The following is a 17,235-nucleotide window of genomic DNA, read 5'->3' as shown; positions in this document are numbered from 1 at the left end:
GGAGAGGGGGGAGAGAGAGAGAGAGAGAGAGAGAGAGAGAGAGAGAGAGAGAGAGAGGGAGGGAGGGAGAGAGAGGGAGAGGGAGGGAGGGAGAGAGGAAGGTAGAGCGACTAATATTCTATACATGTAGTACTCCATACTCTCATACTCTACACTGTGTCTGTCTACTATTGGATGGATGGTAGCTTACAGTCAGCTAGTCTGAGGAGCTTCTCTGTTCTTTATTAAACTAACTGTGACCGTGTGTCCATACTTCTTGGGATAGTTTATTTATTCATATTGTTAATGTAACGGGATTTACTCTCTCCTTACTTACCCTTTGATCTACTTACCCTCCAACGAATCATAATAATGACTCACCATTGAATCATTAAGAAAATATGAACAAAATGTTTTCTTATGATACATACATGTACCTTTTAATAGCTTTTATGTGTACTAGTTTATTTATACTTATATGGTATGATCACTTATATATTTACATGTATATGATCATTTGACGTATTGTAATATCATGAAGTGTTTGTTTGTTATTTTACTGATTACGTTACAGACTTTGATATTGTTTACATTATAATGTTTCATTATTTTCTGTTCCAATACCAGTTATGAGTCATGCTCTCCCTCTCTCTCTCCCTCCCTCTCTCTCTCCCCACTCTCTCTCTCCCTCCAGTTCCTCCCCCACAGGTACCAACTGTCACCATATCCTCTCCAACTTCCCCCACATATTCCGGTGGTATGGTAAACCTAACTTGTCGCGTGACGCTACAAACCTCTTCACATTTCACTGATCCACTCTCTGCTAACATAAATTGGAGCATAGGAAACATCCCAATCATAATAGAACCTCTTGAACTTACTCGATTTGAACTTCCTCGAATCTCAATTAAGAACTATAAAATAAGTACTACTCGATATACTAGTGTGTTGTCAATACGGGCTGCCAGTGTATCAGATAGTGGACTGTACAAGTGTGGGGTGATATCACTATCTGGTATATATTCCTCTGTACTAGTTAACTCCACTGGCACTGCATTGAACATTGAAGGTAAATTTATGCATATACATGTACATGTATAAATTAAATATTCTATAACTTATTCATTATATTGTTGTATGTGTGTGTACTACTGCTACTATTGTATGTTACTATTATGTTTAAAGCCAGCAGTTTCAGTCTCTTACTATTGTAGTATGCAACCTAATATAAAGTTTACTACTTTTAGCAATAATAATAATAATAATAATAATAATAATAATAATAAACGTACAATGTTATGATAATACTATTCCTTAGGCTGTTGTTTTTTTGCATGTAAGTCAAGTCTTTATTTACACTTATTTAATACTGTATAGGGGTTCTATTTCATTGGAAATAAACGATGCTAGTTTCACGTTTTCGTTAAATTCACGAAACTCAATTCCACAAAAAAGGCGTGGCACAATAGGAAAAACGGCTGCAGCAGGTGCAAGATTCGCGAAAATTTATTCAACAAATGACAAATTTGAAGGAATTTGCGACATTTTATACCAACAAAATAAACCTTTATATGGTAATAATTATTAATTATTATGTTTTTTCCTCTTTCTCTCTCTCCACACACACACAGTTCCTCCTATTCCAGTCAACCTCTCCCCCACTAGTATAGAAGTCCCTAACTTCCAACCTTATAACTTAATCCGCTTCAACTGCTCCATATCCATACCGACCGGTCACTTTATCACGTCCCATTTCAACTGGTTCATGGACAACGATACCTCTAGCCGGCCGTTGCTCCACGGTCAAGGTGGAGTCAGTATAGTGGTCAACGGTCACACCAGTTCGCTGTCGTTTGAAGCAGCCAACCCTGGAGAGGCTAAGTATCGGTGCTCGGTTGTTTTAGGTTTTCCATCTACAGACCCTAACGTGACTTTATCGGCTAATTCAACTGTTAACATTATAGGTAAGGATCTTTAGTTTTTAATAACAGAATAATTATTAATAATATTAAAATAATAATTTTAAGGTAAGGACCTTTATTTATTTTCATATTGGAATATTTAATGGTACTTGATGGAATTACGTGTCCTGTTTTTAATGGAGGAATGTGTTTTGGTATTTCTTGTTTTTATAAATATTATCTTTTGTTGTTAGTAACAGACACACTCCTGTCTTTAACTTAGACACAATAATTAGCATGTGTATCTTTTAATGTCTCTCTTTGTCTGCTTTATATATACTAAAGATCAGCACACCCTCCTCTCTCTCTCTCTCTCTCTCTCTCTCTCTCTCTCTCCCTCCCTTTCTCTCTCTCTCTCTCCCTCTCTCTCCCTCTCCATTGGGCTTCATATGGCTCAGTGTTAGTTTTAATATTAGTCTCAAGCCAAATTTCACATTGGCTGGTGTATGTTGATTAGTTACTACTTGTGTATACAGCAGACTTTACTCATTCACTAGAAACTAAACCAGACAGTATATTAGACACTGTAATGAGTTTCAAGATACATTAGTATTTATACTGTATTAAGAATATGATCTAATGTAATACTAAGAGTCTATAGAGAGATCTGAGATGAGTCTTAAATCATATTTTAGCAGTTTTCTTTATTGTCTGGTTGTTACAGTGAACCAATGGAGGCTGGACTAGTGGTCTAATCTCAAACCATCTCATCCACACTCTCACTCACACCTGTTCATAGCGGCACCACTACACTATATACACTGTAATAATACTTGAAAGCTTCTATATGAAACAATACAACAGTATAATATTATTAGTATATATACATGTAGGTATAGATTTAACTTAACAATATAATAACAGTAGGTACATATACATGTACTCTAAGTCTTCTATATGAAAGTACAGTATTGTACATATATATGATTTAATTTGCTCATTTGTACAAGTGTGGACAGTGTGGCCTTTTATAGTGATCCTGAGGTCTTTTTGTAGCACCTTTAGTATTCCTTTAACAGTTATATCATTTTTTCTTCTTCATTTTTAATTAATATTTTTATTTTTTTAGTAATATATTATAAGTTAGGACAGGTTAGAATAGATTAGGTCAGGTTAGAGCAGGAGAAATTAGCAATAAGTATTATTATTATTATTATTATTGTTATAAATTATTTTCCTTTTTTCCTTTCTCTTCTACTAGGTCCCAGTAAGCCCTTCCTCCCCATTAGGATCATAGCTGGTGATTTCGGCCACAGCACAGCCCTCATCCAATGGACAGTACCATCCATAGCCTATTCACCCGAGTCTTACTTTATCCGTTACGGAACCAGCCGAAATAACTTGAACTTTAAAAGCTCTACGCTGATAGGTACCCAAGACCTTGACGCTAAGGATCAGACCTTGAGTATCACACTGCGGTACCTAACTCATGACACTCTCTATTATTATCAGGTGGTGTCTACTAATACTTTTGGGGAGACTAATTCTGTCATATATAGCCTTAGGACCACTAGACTAGGTAAGGGCTATTAGTGTCTTGAATGTAATGTGTACTTGTATATTTTTGTATTGTTTGTTGCTGGTCATTGTAGAAGCTAGTGTTAATAAAGATCCCTGGTTTTTTTTTGGAAAAATGGCTCCAAAATTTTCCCCAAATTTTATGACATTTTCTGATACATATTAATGTAGTTATGCTGTGTAGAAAGTTTGAGCTGATTCCGACTTAAATTTTTTGAGTTACGGCCATTTTTTAAAATGGGGCAAAATCTGAAAAAATCCCTGTACTGTAGCCCATGGTTTTTTCCGAAAAATGGCCAAAAAATCACCCCCAATTTTTATCACATTTTTTGATACATATTGATGTCCTTATGCTGTGTAGAAAGTTTGAGCTAATTCCGACTTAAATTTTTAAAGTTATGACCATTTTTTTAAATCGGCTAAAATCTGAAAAAATCCCTGTACTATAGCCCATGGTTTTTTCCGAAAATTGGCCAAAAAATCATCCCCCATTTTTATTACACTTTCTGATACATATTGATAACATTAATTATATAACTATTTCTATAAATTCTCTTTGTAGCTCTTATTCAGTTTAAAGCAGGTCCTTTTCTTGGCTGCTCCAATGGAAGAGTAAGCTACATACACTTGTATCTACATACTCATGATTCATGTACATGTAAATAATAATAATAATCTACATGCATGTGTACAAAGAAAATAGCAATCACATATTATTTATTTTACATGTATTTATTTATTTATTCATTTATTTATTTCTTTATTTATTTATTAACAGGTTTCTGATTCAGATGCAGTTCAGGTATTCCTAAAGGACGAGATATCAAAAGCCGTCAGCTCCTCCTGCTCCTGTACTTTCCCCTCCTCCCAACTAATCAACGGGACCATACTCTGTCCGGCCACTGACTCTGAACAACTCATCCTCAGGGTATTTGTAGTAAGTACCGATACAGTGACATCGGCCGCTGTCGTCTCTCACATAAGAACCTGGATCAATGGGGACCCTGTTCTCACCTCGGGCGTCGCCAAGGTAACCTTCGACACCTCCTGTCCGGTAAACATCTCGAACAACCAAGTCCCGATTTGTATGGACACTATTATAACAACGACGGAGCCAACAACGGATGGTCTTAGCGATAGTTTTGGCTCTAACACTGATATACTGGTAGCTGTTGTAGCTGGAGCTGTCATTCTACTGGAGGCGGTTATTATTGTTATTCTGTTCTGTGCCCTGTGGCATCAGAACAGCAAGATAAGGTGTGTTTGTGATAGGAAGAAGAAGTGGTTTTGTAAAATAGTAACTGATTGTGATGATGGTAGTCATCCTGGTAAATGTGGAGAGCCAGAATTGAATTTATACACGACTGTTTAAGCTTCTATTGTATGTTGTACTGTATTGTCTGCATGTTTTGTAAAGCATGTTCTCTGCTTTTTATTTATTGTATTATTTTTTATTTCATTCTTTCTCTCCCTCCCCCTCTCTCTCTCTCTCCTCCACCTCTCTCTCTCTCTCTCCCTCCCTCCCTCTCTCTCCCCCTCTCTCCCTCCCTCTCCCCCTCTCTCTCTCCAATACAATATGTTCATGTACTGTATGTATAGTCTGTTATTATCACAATCATTTCACTGCTTGTGTATGTGTGGGTGTACATTTATATGTACACATATGTCACACTGCATGTATTATACTTATATTATGATAATACTACCTCATATAGTTTATATATTATTTACACTTATAGCTGATCAAAGTTGATAAAATGTTGATAAATCTAGTCACATGTGTTTTCACAAGAGAGAGAGAGAGAGTCAGCCTTTTTATAACCTTTATAGTACAGCCTACTACTCTACAGAGCTATGAATCTCATAGATATTAACTACTGTCACTCACACCTATTGCTGAGTTGACTTTATTCCTCTCTCTTTCTCTCTCTCTCCAGGGCACTCATTAGAAGAAGATCCAGTCCATATGCAGCTGTTAACAGACAGAATTCAAGTGTAGGAGCTACAGATCCACCCCCACCCTCCAATAAATGGTGAGTGACTTATGAATTATCAATTTTAAAATATGTTTTTGTAGCCTTAGTTTGTATGTAACTTGTTTGTTTATTTTATAATTTTTACTTTGATAAGAAGCAAGATTTTGTTATCATTTTAGATGCATTATCTACTAATAACAATTTGTAATAATAAATAAATTACACTCCATAGTTCAATCAGTGTTTATAGTACGAAGTCTATAGTTTTGGCCTTTTAGAGTGTGTTCTATGCCAATCGGTGCTGTGTGCACTTTAAACGATAAACAGCACCGTGTGCCTTAAACTGAAACTATAGCCCCGTGTGCAAGATAATATTTAATATTTGAATATAATATTTATTAATTAAAGTAATATAATATTAATAATAATGATAGTGTTGTCTAAACATTAAAAAGTGTTGCTAGTGTTACTCTATTTTTTCTTTTTTCAATAGGAAAGGAGACGCGTATGTGACTACCGAGTGTCCAGCTTACCTTTCTGCTTATACTCCTAAGGATGTAGAGGACATGGATATGGTACACATTGATGAAAATGGCCGCGAGCGCTCACCTCCAGCCATCTACGATTCCATTGATCTTGTAAACGGTCGGAGCGTCACTATGAGTGTGGCTCCGCCTCCTCCCCCGCCCTTGAACCATCATCCGTTGTCGCCCCAACGTAATAACGACGGTCGAGTGACGCAGAGTGTACTAATGAGCTCGGAAGCATCTGATACTGAGGATAATACAGGAAGCAGTATGATGTCATAGGAGGTGTTTCTAAATAATGCCCACCTCATCATCATCATCATCAAATATAAAATAAACTTTATTTTTTCATTTCTTCTTATTATTTTAACCCGCCAAAAGCTCAGTCTTGCTCTACGACTTTCTCTTTTACTTTTAAAGTCCCGCTCACTGTCTTTCTCCTTCTCTCTCAATCTCTTATATTTTCACAACTAGATCTTTCCTGTTCCATTCATTCTCTTCTCTCTCTCTCTCCTCTATGTACTTTTATTTCTGTACAAGTATCACATCTCCCTTCAACCTTCTTCTTCCTCCTCCTCCTCTTCTTGTTATGTTTCCAAACACATAACAAGTTTTTATCCCAACTGATACTCAACCAGTCACCTTTTCATTTCAATAACCTCCCCCCTCTCTCTCTCTCCAGCCTCTCAATATATTTATTTATTTTCTTCGTTTTATGGAGCATTGCAACTATACAATATATCAGATTATATTATAAATATTTTATTTTTGTTTGTTTTTATGTTTCAAACTACTATTCCTCAAAACTCAACATTCTTATTTTATCTCTTCACTATTATTATTATTATTATTATCATTACACAATGGTGTGTACAAGTATATTGATTATATGTACTTAAGACTGATGTCAAGTGCATGTATTTATATATGTGAATGATCAGTTGATATTGAGTTGTTATGTTAATGAATTAGTGAAGAGATTAACTCTCTCCCTTTCTCTCTTATTATTCTTTCGTTATTTTATTTATTTTTTTATTATTATTTAGTTGTACATATTATACTGATCACATTCAATCCATTATTCTTATTATTATTAGTAATGTGTTAATAATAGCATAATAATATCTAAATATTATTTTTCTTATTGTATTAACAAATAATGATAAATTATTAATGTTATTATTATTTATTTTTCCTCATATTTTTCTGTAACATAATCTTCATAAATTTAAACTTTGCATTTGATGGTCAATTGCAATTGCAAGCTACCGGCATATCATTGATATGCTTTTCAATTGTTTAAATTTATAAAAATAAAATGCAAATACACATCTAAAATATTCTCACTAAAGTACTCCGGTAAACATCAATTTCTCTTAGCAATGTTCCTGATAAATGCAAAACATGACCACCTAGCAGAAAAGCAGAATTTAGAACATCATGAGGTAATTTTGATGCATGAGCAGCTTTGGTGTCATTTAAGATGGTGATTGGTGTACCTTTAAATTCATACTGTATTTTTGGTAGCCTTGGATTAAATTTATCAAATTTTCCTTCATGAAATGCAAATAATATAAAAAATTTTGAATCTTTGTTCTCCATTATTCTAGCTGACATGTGCCATCCAAATGCACTTGTATAAAAGTGAGTTACTTTACCTCCTATTTCAATATATGTTGGTAGCAATGGATACGAATCATCAGCTATGGCATGATGAACGACCCAAACTTGATTCTTCAAAACTGTGACTTCTTCCACTACTTCATTATTTTCTTCCTTTATTGCCTTGACTTCTTGTTTCATTACTTAATTTTCTTCTTTCATTTTCTCATTTTCTTCTTTTATTTGCTCGTTTTCTTTCTTCAGTTGTCCACAAGCTACAGCTAATAATGTCATTTTATCAGTACATATTGTACTGATCACATTCAATCTATTATTATTATTAGTAATGTGTTAATGACAGCATAATAATCTTTAAATATTATTATTTTTCTTATTGTAACAGATAATGATAAATTATTAATGTAATTATTATTATTTATTTTTCTCTCGTATTCTTCTGTAAAATAATCTTCATAAAATTTAATTGAGAATAAGGTAGTTAATAATATATCCACAACTAAAAGAGTACATGAAAAGTACCGTAAATCAAATAGTTGACGTGCCCATTATTGTAATTCTCACAAGTTTATTTAAATCAATTAGTTGACAAAAACATTTATCTTGCACTACCACTACTCTGAATAAATTTTAATCGTGAACATAATACTAAAATAATTTCTATTAACTATAACTCCAGGTGGAATATCATCAATGCCGGTGACGGTATCCAGCACATCATCAGGTAATACCTCATAAGTAGCTTCAGTGTCGTCTAAGACTTTAAATGGATCTACATCTATACCAGGAGGCTGATATTTCAAAAATATATTGGGTAGTTTTGGATTATATTTATCAAATTTTCCTTTATGAAATGCAAATAGTACAGCATCACACCAGCATCCTGAACCTAGTATTCTAGCTGACATGTGTCGTCCACATGCACCAGTATAGAAATGAACTGCTGCTTTATTTCCCATTTGAATCTTAATTGGTAATAATGAATAGGAATCAGGAACTGTGGCATTGTGAACAAGATCCTTTAAAATTGTATTTTCATTTTGTAGCATTTTGACATGTTGTTTCATTTGTTCATTCTCTTTTTTCAATTCTCCACAAGCTACAGCTAATAGTGTCATGTGTTTAGTATCAGCAGTGTGTACATGTACATCTTTACGTAATGGCTTATCATTACAACCAGCCCAACTAAACACACAATCTACTGGCTCTAATGGACACTCTTTGATATGATCAGTGAGACTACCTCGTGGCATATTAGTAGACACACATTTATTGGGACAAGGAACAGGATACTGCCTGCATTCCTCATAATGATCCTTTGTAATAGAGAGGAAAGTACCAATTTCTCCACAGTATTGGCATCCAAATGGACGTTGAGGACATTCTTTATCTTCATGATCCTCAAGATATCTACGCTGCTTTTTCTCTTGGCATTTTCTATATAGACACTTTACTTCTTCATATTGACATTCTCCTTCTCTCTTTTCTTTATTAAGATGAGTAGACATATTCCTCAATTCTCCTTTCCATTGACATCCTTTCTCCTTATTACTGCAGTAGACCTCCAATCCATTGATAATATGTGAACACTTCTTATCGATAAATGATTGATATTCCTTCTTTTTACACATAGGACAGGATCCATCACCAGCTTTTACTCTCTCAATACAAGAGCCACAGAAATTATGTCCACAGCAAGTCACAAGATGAGGATCTGTCAAGATATTAAGACAAACTGGACACTCTATCTCAATCTGTTCAGGCACTTCTTTAACAAATGAAAGCTCTTCTTTGCTGAACTGAGACATCATGAGAGAGCTGCAAGGGCTGTGAGTGCAGACTGAACATTATAAGTGCTCTGTTTATGCTGAAAGATGATCTGTTACTATGAAATTGTACCTTGTGATAACAAAGTTTGCAATCATTACATTATGAGTGTAATATAAGATAAACTGTGCATAGTTTTCATTCACAATCATCCTGCAACTAAGCACAATTAATGCATTATCAAATAATGATGTTTTTCTATAAAATTTGGCCATACATAGCAACTATAATGGCAATAAAAAAGTTTGGAAGTAATGAATTAAAATTAAAATTAGCAGCAATAAAGACTAGGAGTCAATGCACAGTATCATTCATTACTTTGTAAAAATTGCAACAGTCCCTCTATGAGGATCCATTTTTTCCTTCTAATTACTCCAGGTGGAAAACAATCACAGTTGGTGATGGTATGACGTGCGGTGCACGATTTATTAGTCCTCCCATTTTGTAATTTTCAAAAGTTTGTTTAAATCAATTTGTTCACAAAAACATGTATTATGATTTATATACACTACCACTACTCTGAATAAATTTTAATCATGGGAACAGAACAAGGTAAATTTTTTTTAATCGTAACTCCAGATGGAATATCATCAATACCAGTAATGGTATCAAGTACATCATCAGGTAATAGCTCATAAGTAGCTTCAATGTCGTCTAAGACTTTAAATGGTAGTACATTAATACCGTCAAACTGATATTTGAAAAATATATTAGGTAGTTGAGGATTATGTTTATCAAATTTTCCTTCATGAAATGCAAATAGTAAGGCATTCCAGCCTCCTGTGTCTAATATCCTAGCTGACATGTGTCGCCCACATGCACCAGTGTAGAAATAAACTGTTGTTTTATTTTTCATTCGAATCTCAATTGGTAATAATGGATAAGAATTAGGAACTGTGGCATTGTGAACAGGGTCCTTTAAAATTGGTAAAATTGCATTTTCATTTTGTAGTATCCCGACATGTTGTTTAATTAACTCATTTTCTTCTTTCATTTTCTCATTTTCTTCTTTTATTTGTTCAATTTCTATCTTCAGTTGTCCACAAGCTACAGCTAATAGTGTCATGTGTTTAGTATCAGCAGTGTGTATATGTACATCTTTACGTAATGGCTTATCATTACAACCAGCCCAACTAAACACACAATCTACTGGCTCTAATGGACACTCATTGATATGAGCAGTGAGACTACCTCGTGGCATATTAGTAGGTGAACATTTATTGGGACAAGTAACAGGATACCTCCTGCATTCCTCATAATGATACCGTACAGAGAGAATTGTGCCTCCTTCCAAGCAATATTCACAATAAAATGGACGTCGAAGACATTTTTTATCTTCATGATCCTTAAGATATTTACGTTGCTTTCTCTCTTGACATTCCTTAAATCGACACTTCACTTCTTCATATTGACATTCTCCTTCTCTCTTCTCTTTATTAAGATGAGTAGACATATTCTTCAATTCTCCTTTCCATTGACATCCTTTCTCCTTATTACTGCAGTAGACCTCCAATCCATTGATAATACGTGAACACTTCTTATCGATAAATGATTGATATTCCTTCTCTTTACACATAGGACAGGGTCCATTCCTAGCTTTTATTATCTCAATACAAGACCCACAGAAATTATATCCACAGCAAGTCACTTGGTGAGGATCTGTCAAGATGTGGAGACAAACTGGACACTCTATCTCAATCTGTTCAGGCACTTCTTTAACGAATGAAAGCTCTTCTTTGCTGAACTGAGACATGTTTAAAAGGGGCAAAAGTCAAGGGCACTAAAAGGTGAACTATACCAGTTCATGTGACTGTTGTGACAAGTAATCAAAAGAATGTGCATAAGTGAGCAGTCAGTCTGTTTACCATAGCATTTTGGAAGGATTAGATCTAAAACAATCAAAATTTGCACATTCAATTAAAATATTAAATTAACATAATAGCAGCAATAAAGACTATAGCAAGACAATGCACAGTATCATTCATTACTTAGCATAAATTCTAACAGTTCCTTCACAGAGATTTATGTATCTTTTTCTTCTAATTACTCCAGTTGGCAGAGGATCATCACAGCTACTAATGGTATCAAGGACATCATGAGGTAATTGTTTATAAGTAGATTCAGTGTCTTCTATCAATGGTATATCCTCATTGTTATATTTTGCAAATATTTTAGGAAGACTTGGTTTAAAGGCATCAAAATTCTCACATGGAATGCAAGTAATATGACGAGGTACATATTGTGACTCATAAACAATCTAACTGACATGTACTGTCCATAAACATTGCTATGAAAATAAACTGGCCATCCTGGTAAATGTGAAGAGCCAGAATTAAATTTATATACGACTGTTTAAGCTTCTGTTGCATGTTATACTGGTTGTCTCTGTATATATGTAAGACTTAGAAATTTTAACGATTATGAATGATGTACATGTACAGTCTTGTGCTTGATCACGCATTTCTAATTCATGCAATAATTGTCCCCCAATATGACTGTTTAAGTGTTAATGACAGCATAATAATTGTTAAATTTTTTTTCTTATTGTATTGACTGATAATGATAATTTATTAATGTAATTATTATTATTATTTATTTTTCTCTCATATTTTTCTGAACATAATCTTCATAAATTTAAACTTTGCATTTGATGGTCGATTGCAATTGCAAGCTACCGGCGTATCATTGTTATGCATTTCAATTGTTTAAATTCATAAAAATAAATATCTAAAATATTCTCACTACAGTATTAAAACAATAAACATCAATTTCTCTTATCAATACTCCTAATGACTGAGAAAAAAGACCACCTCTGTAAACAACTGAATTTAGAGCATCATGAGGTAATTTTGATGCACGGGCAGCTTCAGCATCATCTAAGAGAGTGATTGGTGTGCCTTCATAGTCATACTTTATTTTTGGTAGTTTTGGATTAAATCTATCAAATTTTCCTTCATGAAATCCAAGTAATATATAACACTTTGAATAATCTTCATTCTCCATTATTCTAGCTGACATGTGCCATCCACATACACTTGTATAAAAATGAGTTGCTGTACCTCCTACATCAACCAATATTGGTAGCAATGGATATGAATCATTAGCTATGGCATGATGAACTTGATTCTTTAAAATTGTGACTTCTTCTGCTACTTCATTGTTTTCTTCCTTTATTGCCTTGACTTCTTTTTTCATTACTTCATTTTCTTCTTTTATTTGTTCATTTTCTATCTTCAGTTGTCCACAAGCTACAGCTAATAGTGTCATGTGTTTAGTATCAGCAGTGTGTACATGTACATCTTTACGTAATGGCCTATCATTACAACCAGCCCAACTAAACACACAATCTACTGGCTGCAATGGACACTGATGATTAACGTGAGCAGTGAGACTACCTCGTGGTACTTTATTAGATGAGCATATATTAGGACAAGTAACAGGATACTGCCTGCATTCCTCATAATGATCCTTTGTAATAAAGAGGAATGTACCTATTACCCCACAGTATTGGCATTGAAACCGACGTTGATAACATTCTCTATCTTCATGATACTTAAGATATCTACGTTGCTTTCTCTCTTGACATTTCTCATATCGACACTTTACTTCTTCATATTGACATTCTCCTTCTCTCTTCTCTTTATTAAGATGAGTAGACATATTCTTCAATTCTCCTTTCCATTGACATCCTTTCTCCTTATTACTGCAGTAGACCTCCAATCCATTGATAATACGTGAACACTTCTTATCGATTAAAGATTGATATTCCTTCTCTTTACACATAGGACAGGGTCCATTTCTAGCTTTTACTCTCTCAATACAAGACCCACAGAAATTATATCCACAGCAGCTCACCAGATGAGGATCTGTCAAGATATTAAGACAAACTGGACACTCTATTTCGATCTGTTTGGGTACTTCTTTAACGAATGAAAGCTCTTCTTTGCTGAACTGAGCCATTGCTATTTGCTAGACCAGCCCCGCCCTTGTTTGCAGTTAGTGTTACCAATGGTAACAGAATGAAAATTTAAAATTGTCAATTGTAAGCTCATCTGCTCATTAGCCCTCCCATACTGTAGAGTGACATAAGTTTTATTTAATTTAATAAATTCAAATCAAGCTAAATTGCATAAATTGTGTATGACAAATGGTCTATATTTTTTTTAATTACTCCAGGTGGAAGATTATTGCAGTTGGTAATGGTGCCAAGGACATCATTAGGCAATTGCTTATAAGTAGCTTCTGTGTCTGTTATCAATGGTGCATCTGTATTGTTATTTTTTGCAAATATTTTAGAAAGCTTCGGTTGAAAATTGGCATCAAATATTCCTTCATGAAATGCTATTAGCATGAAGGTCTCCGCAAAGAGGCCTCCTTCTATTATTCTAGCTGACATGTGTCGTCCACATGGGCCAGAATAGAAATGAACTACTCCACTTTCTGCTGTAATATCAATTGGTAATGATGGATATGAATTATCAGCTACAGCACTGTGAATGTGATACTTCAAAGTTGCGTTTTCATATTTTAGTATTTCAACATCTTTCTTCAATTGTCCACAGGCTGCAGCTAATAGTGTCATGTGTTTAGTATCAGCAGTGTGTTCATCTATGTCTTTACGTAATGGCTTATCATTACAACCAGCCCAACTAAACACACAATCTACTTGCTCTAATGGACACTTGCTGATGTGATACTTGAGCTTATATCGTGGCATATTAGTAGATAAACATTTATTGGGACAAGTAACAGGATACTGCCTGCATTCCTCATAATGATCCTTTGTAATAAAGAGGAACGTGCCTTTACCTCCACAATATTTGCATTCAACTATACGTTGAGGACATCTATGATCCTCATGAAGTTTAATGTGCTTACGTTGCTTTCTCTCTTGACATTTCTCATATCGACACTTCACTTCTTCATATTCACATTCTCCTTCTCTCTTCTCTTTATTAAGATGAGTAGACATATTCTTCAATTCTCCTTTCCATTGACATCCTTTCTTTTTATTATTACAGTAGACCTCCAATCCATTGATAATACGTGAGCACTTTTTATCGATAAATGATTGGTATTTCTTCTCTTTACACATAGGACAAGGTCCATCACCAGCTTTTACTCTCTCAATACAAGACCCACAGAAATTATGTCCACAGCAAGTCACCAGATGAGGATCTGTCAAGATATCAAGACAAACTGGACACTCTATCTCAATCTGTTCAGGTACTTCTTTAACAAATGAAAGCTCTTCTTTGCTGAACTGAGACATGTTTAAAAGGGGTAAAAGCTAGGGCAAAAATCAGGGGCACTAAAGGCGAACTATACCAGTTCATGTGACTGTTGTGACAAGTAATCAAAAGAATGTGCATAAGTGAGCAGTTAGTCTGTTTACCATAGTATTTTGGAAAGATTAGATCTAAAGCAATCAAAATTTGCACATTCAAGCATGATATTAAATTAATAATAGCAGCAGTAAATACTATAGCAAGTCAATGCACAATATCATTCATTACTTAGCATAAATTCTAACAGTTCTTTCACAAAGATTTATGTATCTTTTTCTTCTAATTATTCCAGTAGGCAGAGGATCATCACAGCTATTAATGGTATCAAAGACATCACAAGATAATTGTTTATAAGTAGATTCAGTGTCTTCTATTAATGGTATATCCTCATTGTTATATTTTGCAAATATTTTAGGAAGACTTGGTTTAAAGGCATCAAAATTCTCTCGTGGAATGCAAGTAATATGATAAGGTACATATTGTGACTCGTATATAGTCTAACTGACATGTACTGTCCACAAACATTGCTATAAAAATAAACAGCTCTTAGAGATGGTGTACGAAGATTTAAAGTTACATCAATTGGTAATAATGGAATTGATAAACCATTGGCTATGGCAGTATGAATGTGAAATTTGAATTTTGCTTTTGTCTTGACCTCAAATTTTATTTTCTCATTGTCTTCTTTTATTTGTTCATTCTCTTTCTTCAATTGTCCACAAGCTACAGCTAACAGTGTCATGTGTTTAGTATCAGCAGTGTGTACATGTACATCTTTACGTAATGGCTTATCATTACAACCAGCCCAACTAAACGCACAATCTACTGGCTCTAATGGACACTGATTATCAATATGATGCTTGAGATTAAATCGTGGCATAGTAGTAGAAGCACATCCTCTAGGACAAGTAACAGGATACCAGCAACACTCTTTATAATGATTTTTTGTAATAGAGAGGAACGTGCCTTCTTCCCCACAATGTTCGCATTCAAACGGACGTTGAGGACATTCCTTATCTTTATGCCTCTTCAGATATCTACGCTGCATTCTCTCTTGACATTCCTCATATTGGCACTTTACTTTTTCATATTGACATTCTCCTTCTCTCTTCTCTTTATTAAGATGAGTAGACATATTCTTCAATTCTCCTTTCCATTGACATCCTTTCTTCACATTACTGCAGTAGACCTCCAATCCATTGATAATACGAATGCGTTCCTTATTCACCATAAATTGATACTTCTTCTTTTTGCACATAGGACAGGATCCTTTTCTTTTTTTTTACTCTCTCAATACAAGACCCACAGAAATTATATCCACAGCAGCTCACCAGATGAGGATCTGTCAAGATGTAGAGACAAATTGGACACTCTAGCTGCACATGGTCCGGCAGCTCTTTAACAAATACAAGCTCTTCTTTGCTGAAGCAAGACATGATATTCAAACAGTGAAAGGGCCCTGCCGAGACAAAAGTGTATAGCTATAATAACTCTCATGTGACTGTTATCAAAAACCACTGACCACCCATCTGACCACAAATGAATTAAGACACCTCTATCATTATTGCAAGATAAACTGAGAGTCAAAAATTAAGTGGAATAGTCACTGCTGACATGCATATAAATACCAATATTAATAAAAAATTAATGATTATGATATGTGAAACTAACTGAGTAATGAATGAACAAAAAACAACTACAGATTACTCTGATGGTATTTTATTATCAGTGAGGAGTGATATTTCCTTTTCAATATTATTTCTTGCAGGTTCTTCATAATATGAAACTCTGATGTGCAATAGATCCTGTGCACTTTTAAAAAACTCTTCAAAACCTAAGCAAAAATAAACAAGTCGATGATAATAAGTGATTGTTTTATTGCTACACACCTCAGCTCTCTTTTGACAATAGTCAGAATGAGGAATGTGACAATACTCTCTTCTAATGTTACCAGCATATCTTGCATATACTGCAGAGTAAAATAACAAGAGGGTTATAAGAATTATTTATCATCATCTCTCTCCACCCTAGTTCTCTCTCTCTCTCTCCCTTCTTTAGCAATAGAGCAAGCAGTAAAATAATAGTCACTGTAATAGATTGCTCTACGACTTTCTCTTTTACTTTTAAAGTCCCACTCACCGTCTTTCTCCTTCTCTCTCAGTCTCCTCTTCTATTTTCACAACTAAATTTTTTCCCTACTCCATTCTTTCTCTTCTCTTCTCTCTCTCTCCTCTATCTTCTCTTATTTCTGTACAAGTATCACACCTCCCTTTAACCTTCTTCCTCCTCCTCTTCTTCTTGTTATGTTTCCAAACACATAATGAGTTTTTATCCCAACTGATGCTCAGCCAGTCACCTCTCAGTTCCATTAACTTTCTCCCTCTCTCTCTCTCTCTCTCCAGCCTCTCAATATAGAGTACATTATCAATGATCGTACACCATCAATTTTCGGACACTTGTTTTAGGAAAACTATACATTGCCATCTCATGAAACTGCAAAGTATTATAGCAATAGTTATCCTTTATTTGCGTGACAAAA

The 17,235-nt window shown here is 34.5% G+C and overlaps 4 protein-coding genes across 4 annotated transcripts in view; 1 reads left to right on the top strand and 3 right to left on the bottom strand.

Annotated features, from left to right (window-relative positions):
- The window catches only part of LOC100633211 (hemicentin-1-like), an 11,826-nt gene extending 4,986 nt beyond the window's left edge, over nt 1-6,840 (top strand). Inside the window, exons 5-11 of the mRNA XM_019996077.1 lie at nt 674-1,048; nt 1,611-1,943; nt 3,142-3,459; nt 4,021-4,070; nt 4,237-4,715; nt 5,396-5,491; nt 5,928-6,840. Coding sequence (XP_019851636.1) covers nt 674-1,048; nt 1,611-1,943; nt 3,142-3,459; nt 4,021-4,070; nt 4,237-4,715; nt 5,396-5,491; nt 5,928-6,243 — 1,967 coding nt within the window. The 3' untranslated portion in view covers nt 6,244-6,840. The remainder of the gene's footprint in view (nt 1-673; nt 1,049-1,610; nt 1,944-3,141; nt 3,460-4,020; nt 4,071-4,236; nt 4,716-5,395; nt 5,492-5,927) is intronic.
- Nucleotides 6,841-8,179: 1,339 nt separating this feature from the next.
- Nucleotides 8,180-9,389, bottom strand: LOC105312648 (TNF receptor-associated factor 3-like). Its single transcript, XM_011405455.1, has 3 exons — nt 8,784-9,389; nt 8,250-8,546; nt 8,180-8,200 (listed from the first exon to the last, which is right to left on the bottom strand). Exons 1-3 carry the CDS (start codon nt 9,387-9,389, stop codon nt 8,180-8,182), a joined length of 924 nt encoding a protein of 307 aa, XP_011403757.1.
- Nucleotides 9,390-13,370: 3,981 nt separating this feature from the next.
- Nucleotides 13,371-14,680, bottom strand: LOC105312647 (TNF receptor-associated factor 5-like). Its single transcript, XM_019996066.1, has 3 exons — nt 14,455-14,680; nt 13,580-14,358; nt 13,371-13,481 (listed from the first exon to the last, which is right to left on the bottom strand). The coding sequence occupies exons 1-3, from the start codon at nt 14,678-14,680 to the stop codon at nt 13,371-13,373; spliced, it is 1,116 nt and encodes a 371-aa protein (XP_019851625.1).
- Nucleotides 14,681-16,336: 1,656 nt separating this feature from the next.
- The window catches only part of LOC105312645 (uncharacterized), an 8,115-nt gene continuing 7,216 nt past the window's right edge, over nt 16,337-17,235 (bottom strand). The window contains exons 5-6 of the mRNA XM_019996075.1: nt 16,586-16,665; nt 16,337-16,530 (exon numbers count right to left, since the gene is read on the bottom strand). Coding sequence (XP_019851634.1) covers nt 16,393-16,530; nt 16,586-16,665 — 218 coding nt within the window. The 3' untranslated portion in view covers nt 16,337-16,392. The remainder of the gene's footprint in view (nt 16,531-16,585; nt 16,666-17,235) is intronic.

This window comes from Amphimedon queenslandica, unplaced genomic scaffold (assembly GCF_000090795.2).
Source record: "Amphimedon queenslandica unplaced genomic scaffold, v1.1 AMPQUscaffold_13423, whole genome shotgun sequence".
Lineage (NCBI taxonomy): Eukaryota > Metazoa > Porifera > Demospongiae > Haplosclerida > Niphatidae > Amphimedon > Amphimedon queenslandica.
The sequence above is the reverse complement of the archived record's forward strand: the minus strand, read 5'-3'. Positions and strand labels throughout refer to the sequence as shown.

Bases quoted from the DNA above. Each gene is read 5' to 3' on its own strand.
- LOC105312647 (XM_019996066.1), bottom strand. From the start codon at position 14,680: ATGTCTCAGTTCAGCAAAGAAGAGCTTTCATTTGTTAAAGAAGTACCT. The intron at 14,359-14,454 runs GTATTATCAATG...ATCTTAATAAAG, and splicing joins TATCGATAAAAAGTGCTCAC to AGAAGAGAGAAGGAGAATGT. The intron at 13,482-13,579 runs GTAATTAAAAAA...GTCACTCTACAG, and splicing joins GCAATAATCTTCCACCTGGA to TATGGGAGGGCTAATGAGCA.
- LOC105312648 (XM_011405455.1), bottom strand. From the start codon at position 9,389: ATGTCTCAGTTCAGCAAAGAAGAGCTTTCATTTGTTAAAGAAGTGCCT. The intron at 8,547-8,783 runs GTAGATTGTGTG...TTACCAATTAAG, and splicing joins AAGAGTGTCCATTAGAGCCA to ATTCAAATGGGAAATAAAGC. The intron at 8,201-8,249 runs GTTAATAGAAAT...AAATTTATTCAG, and splicing joins ATATTCCACCTGGAGTTATA to AGTAGTGGTAGTGCAAGATA.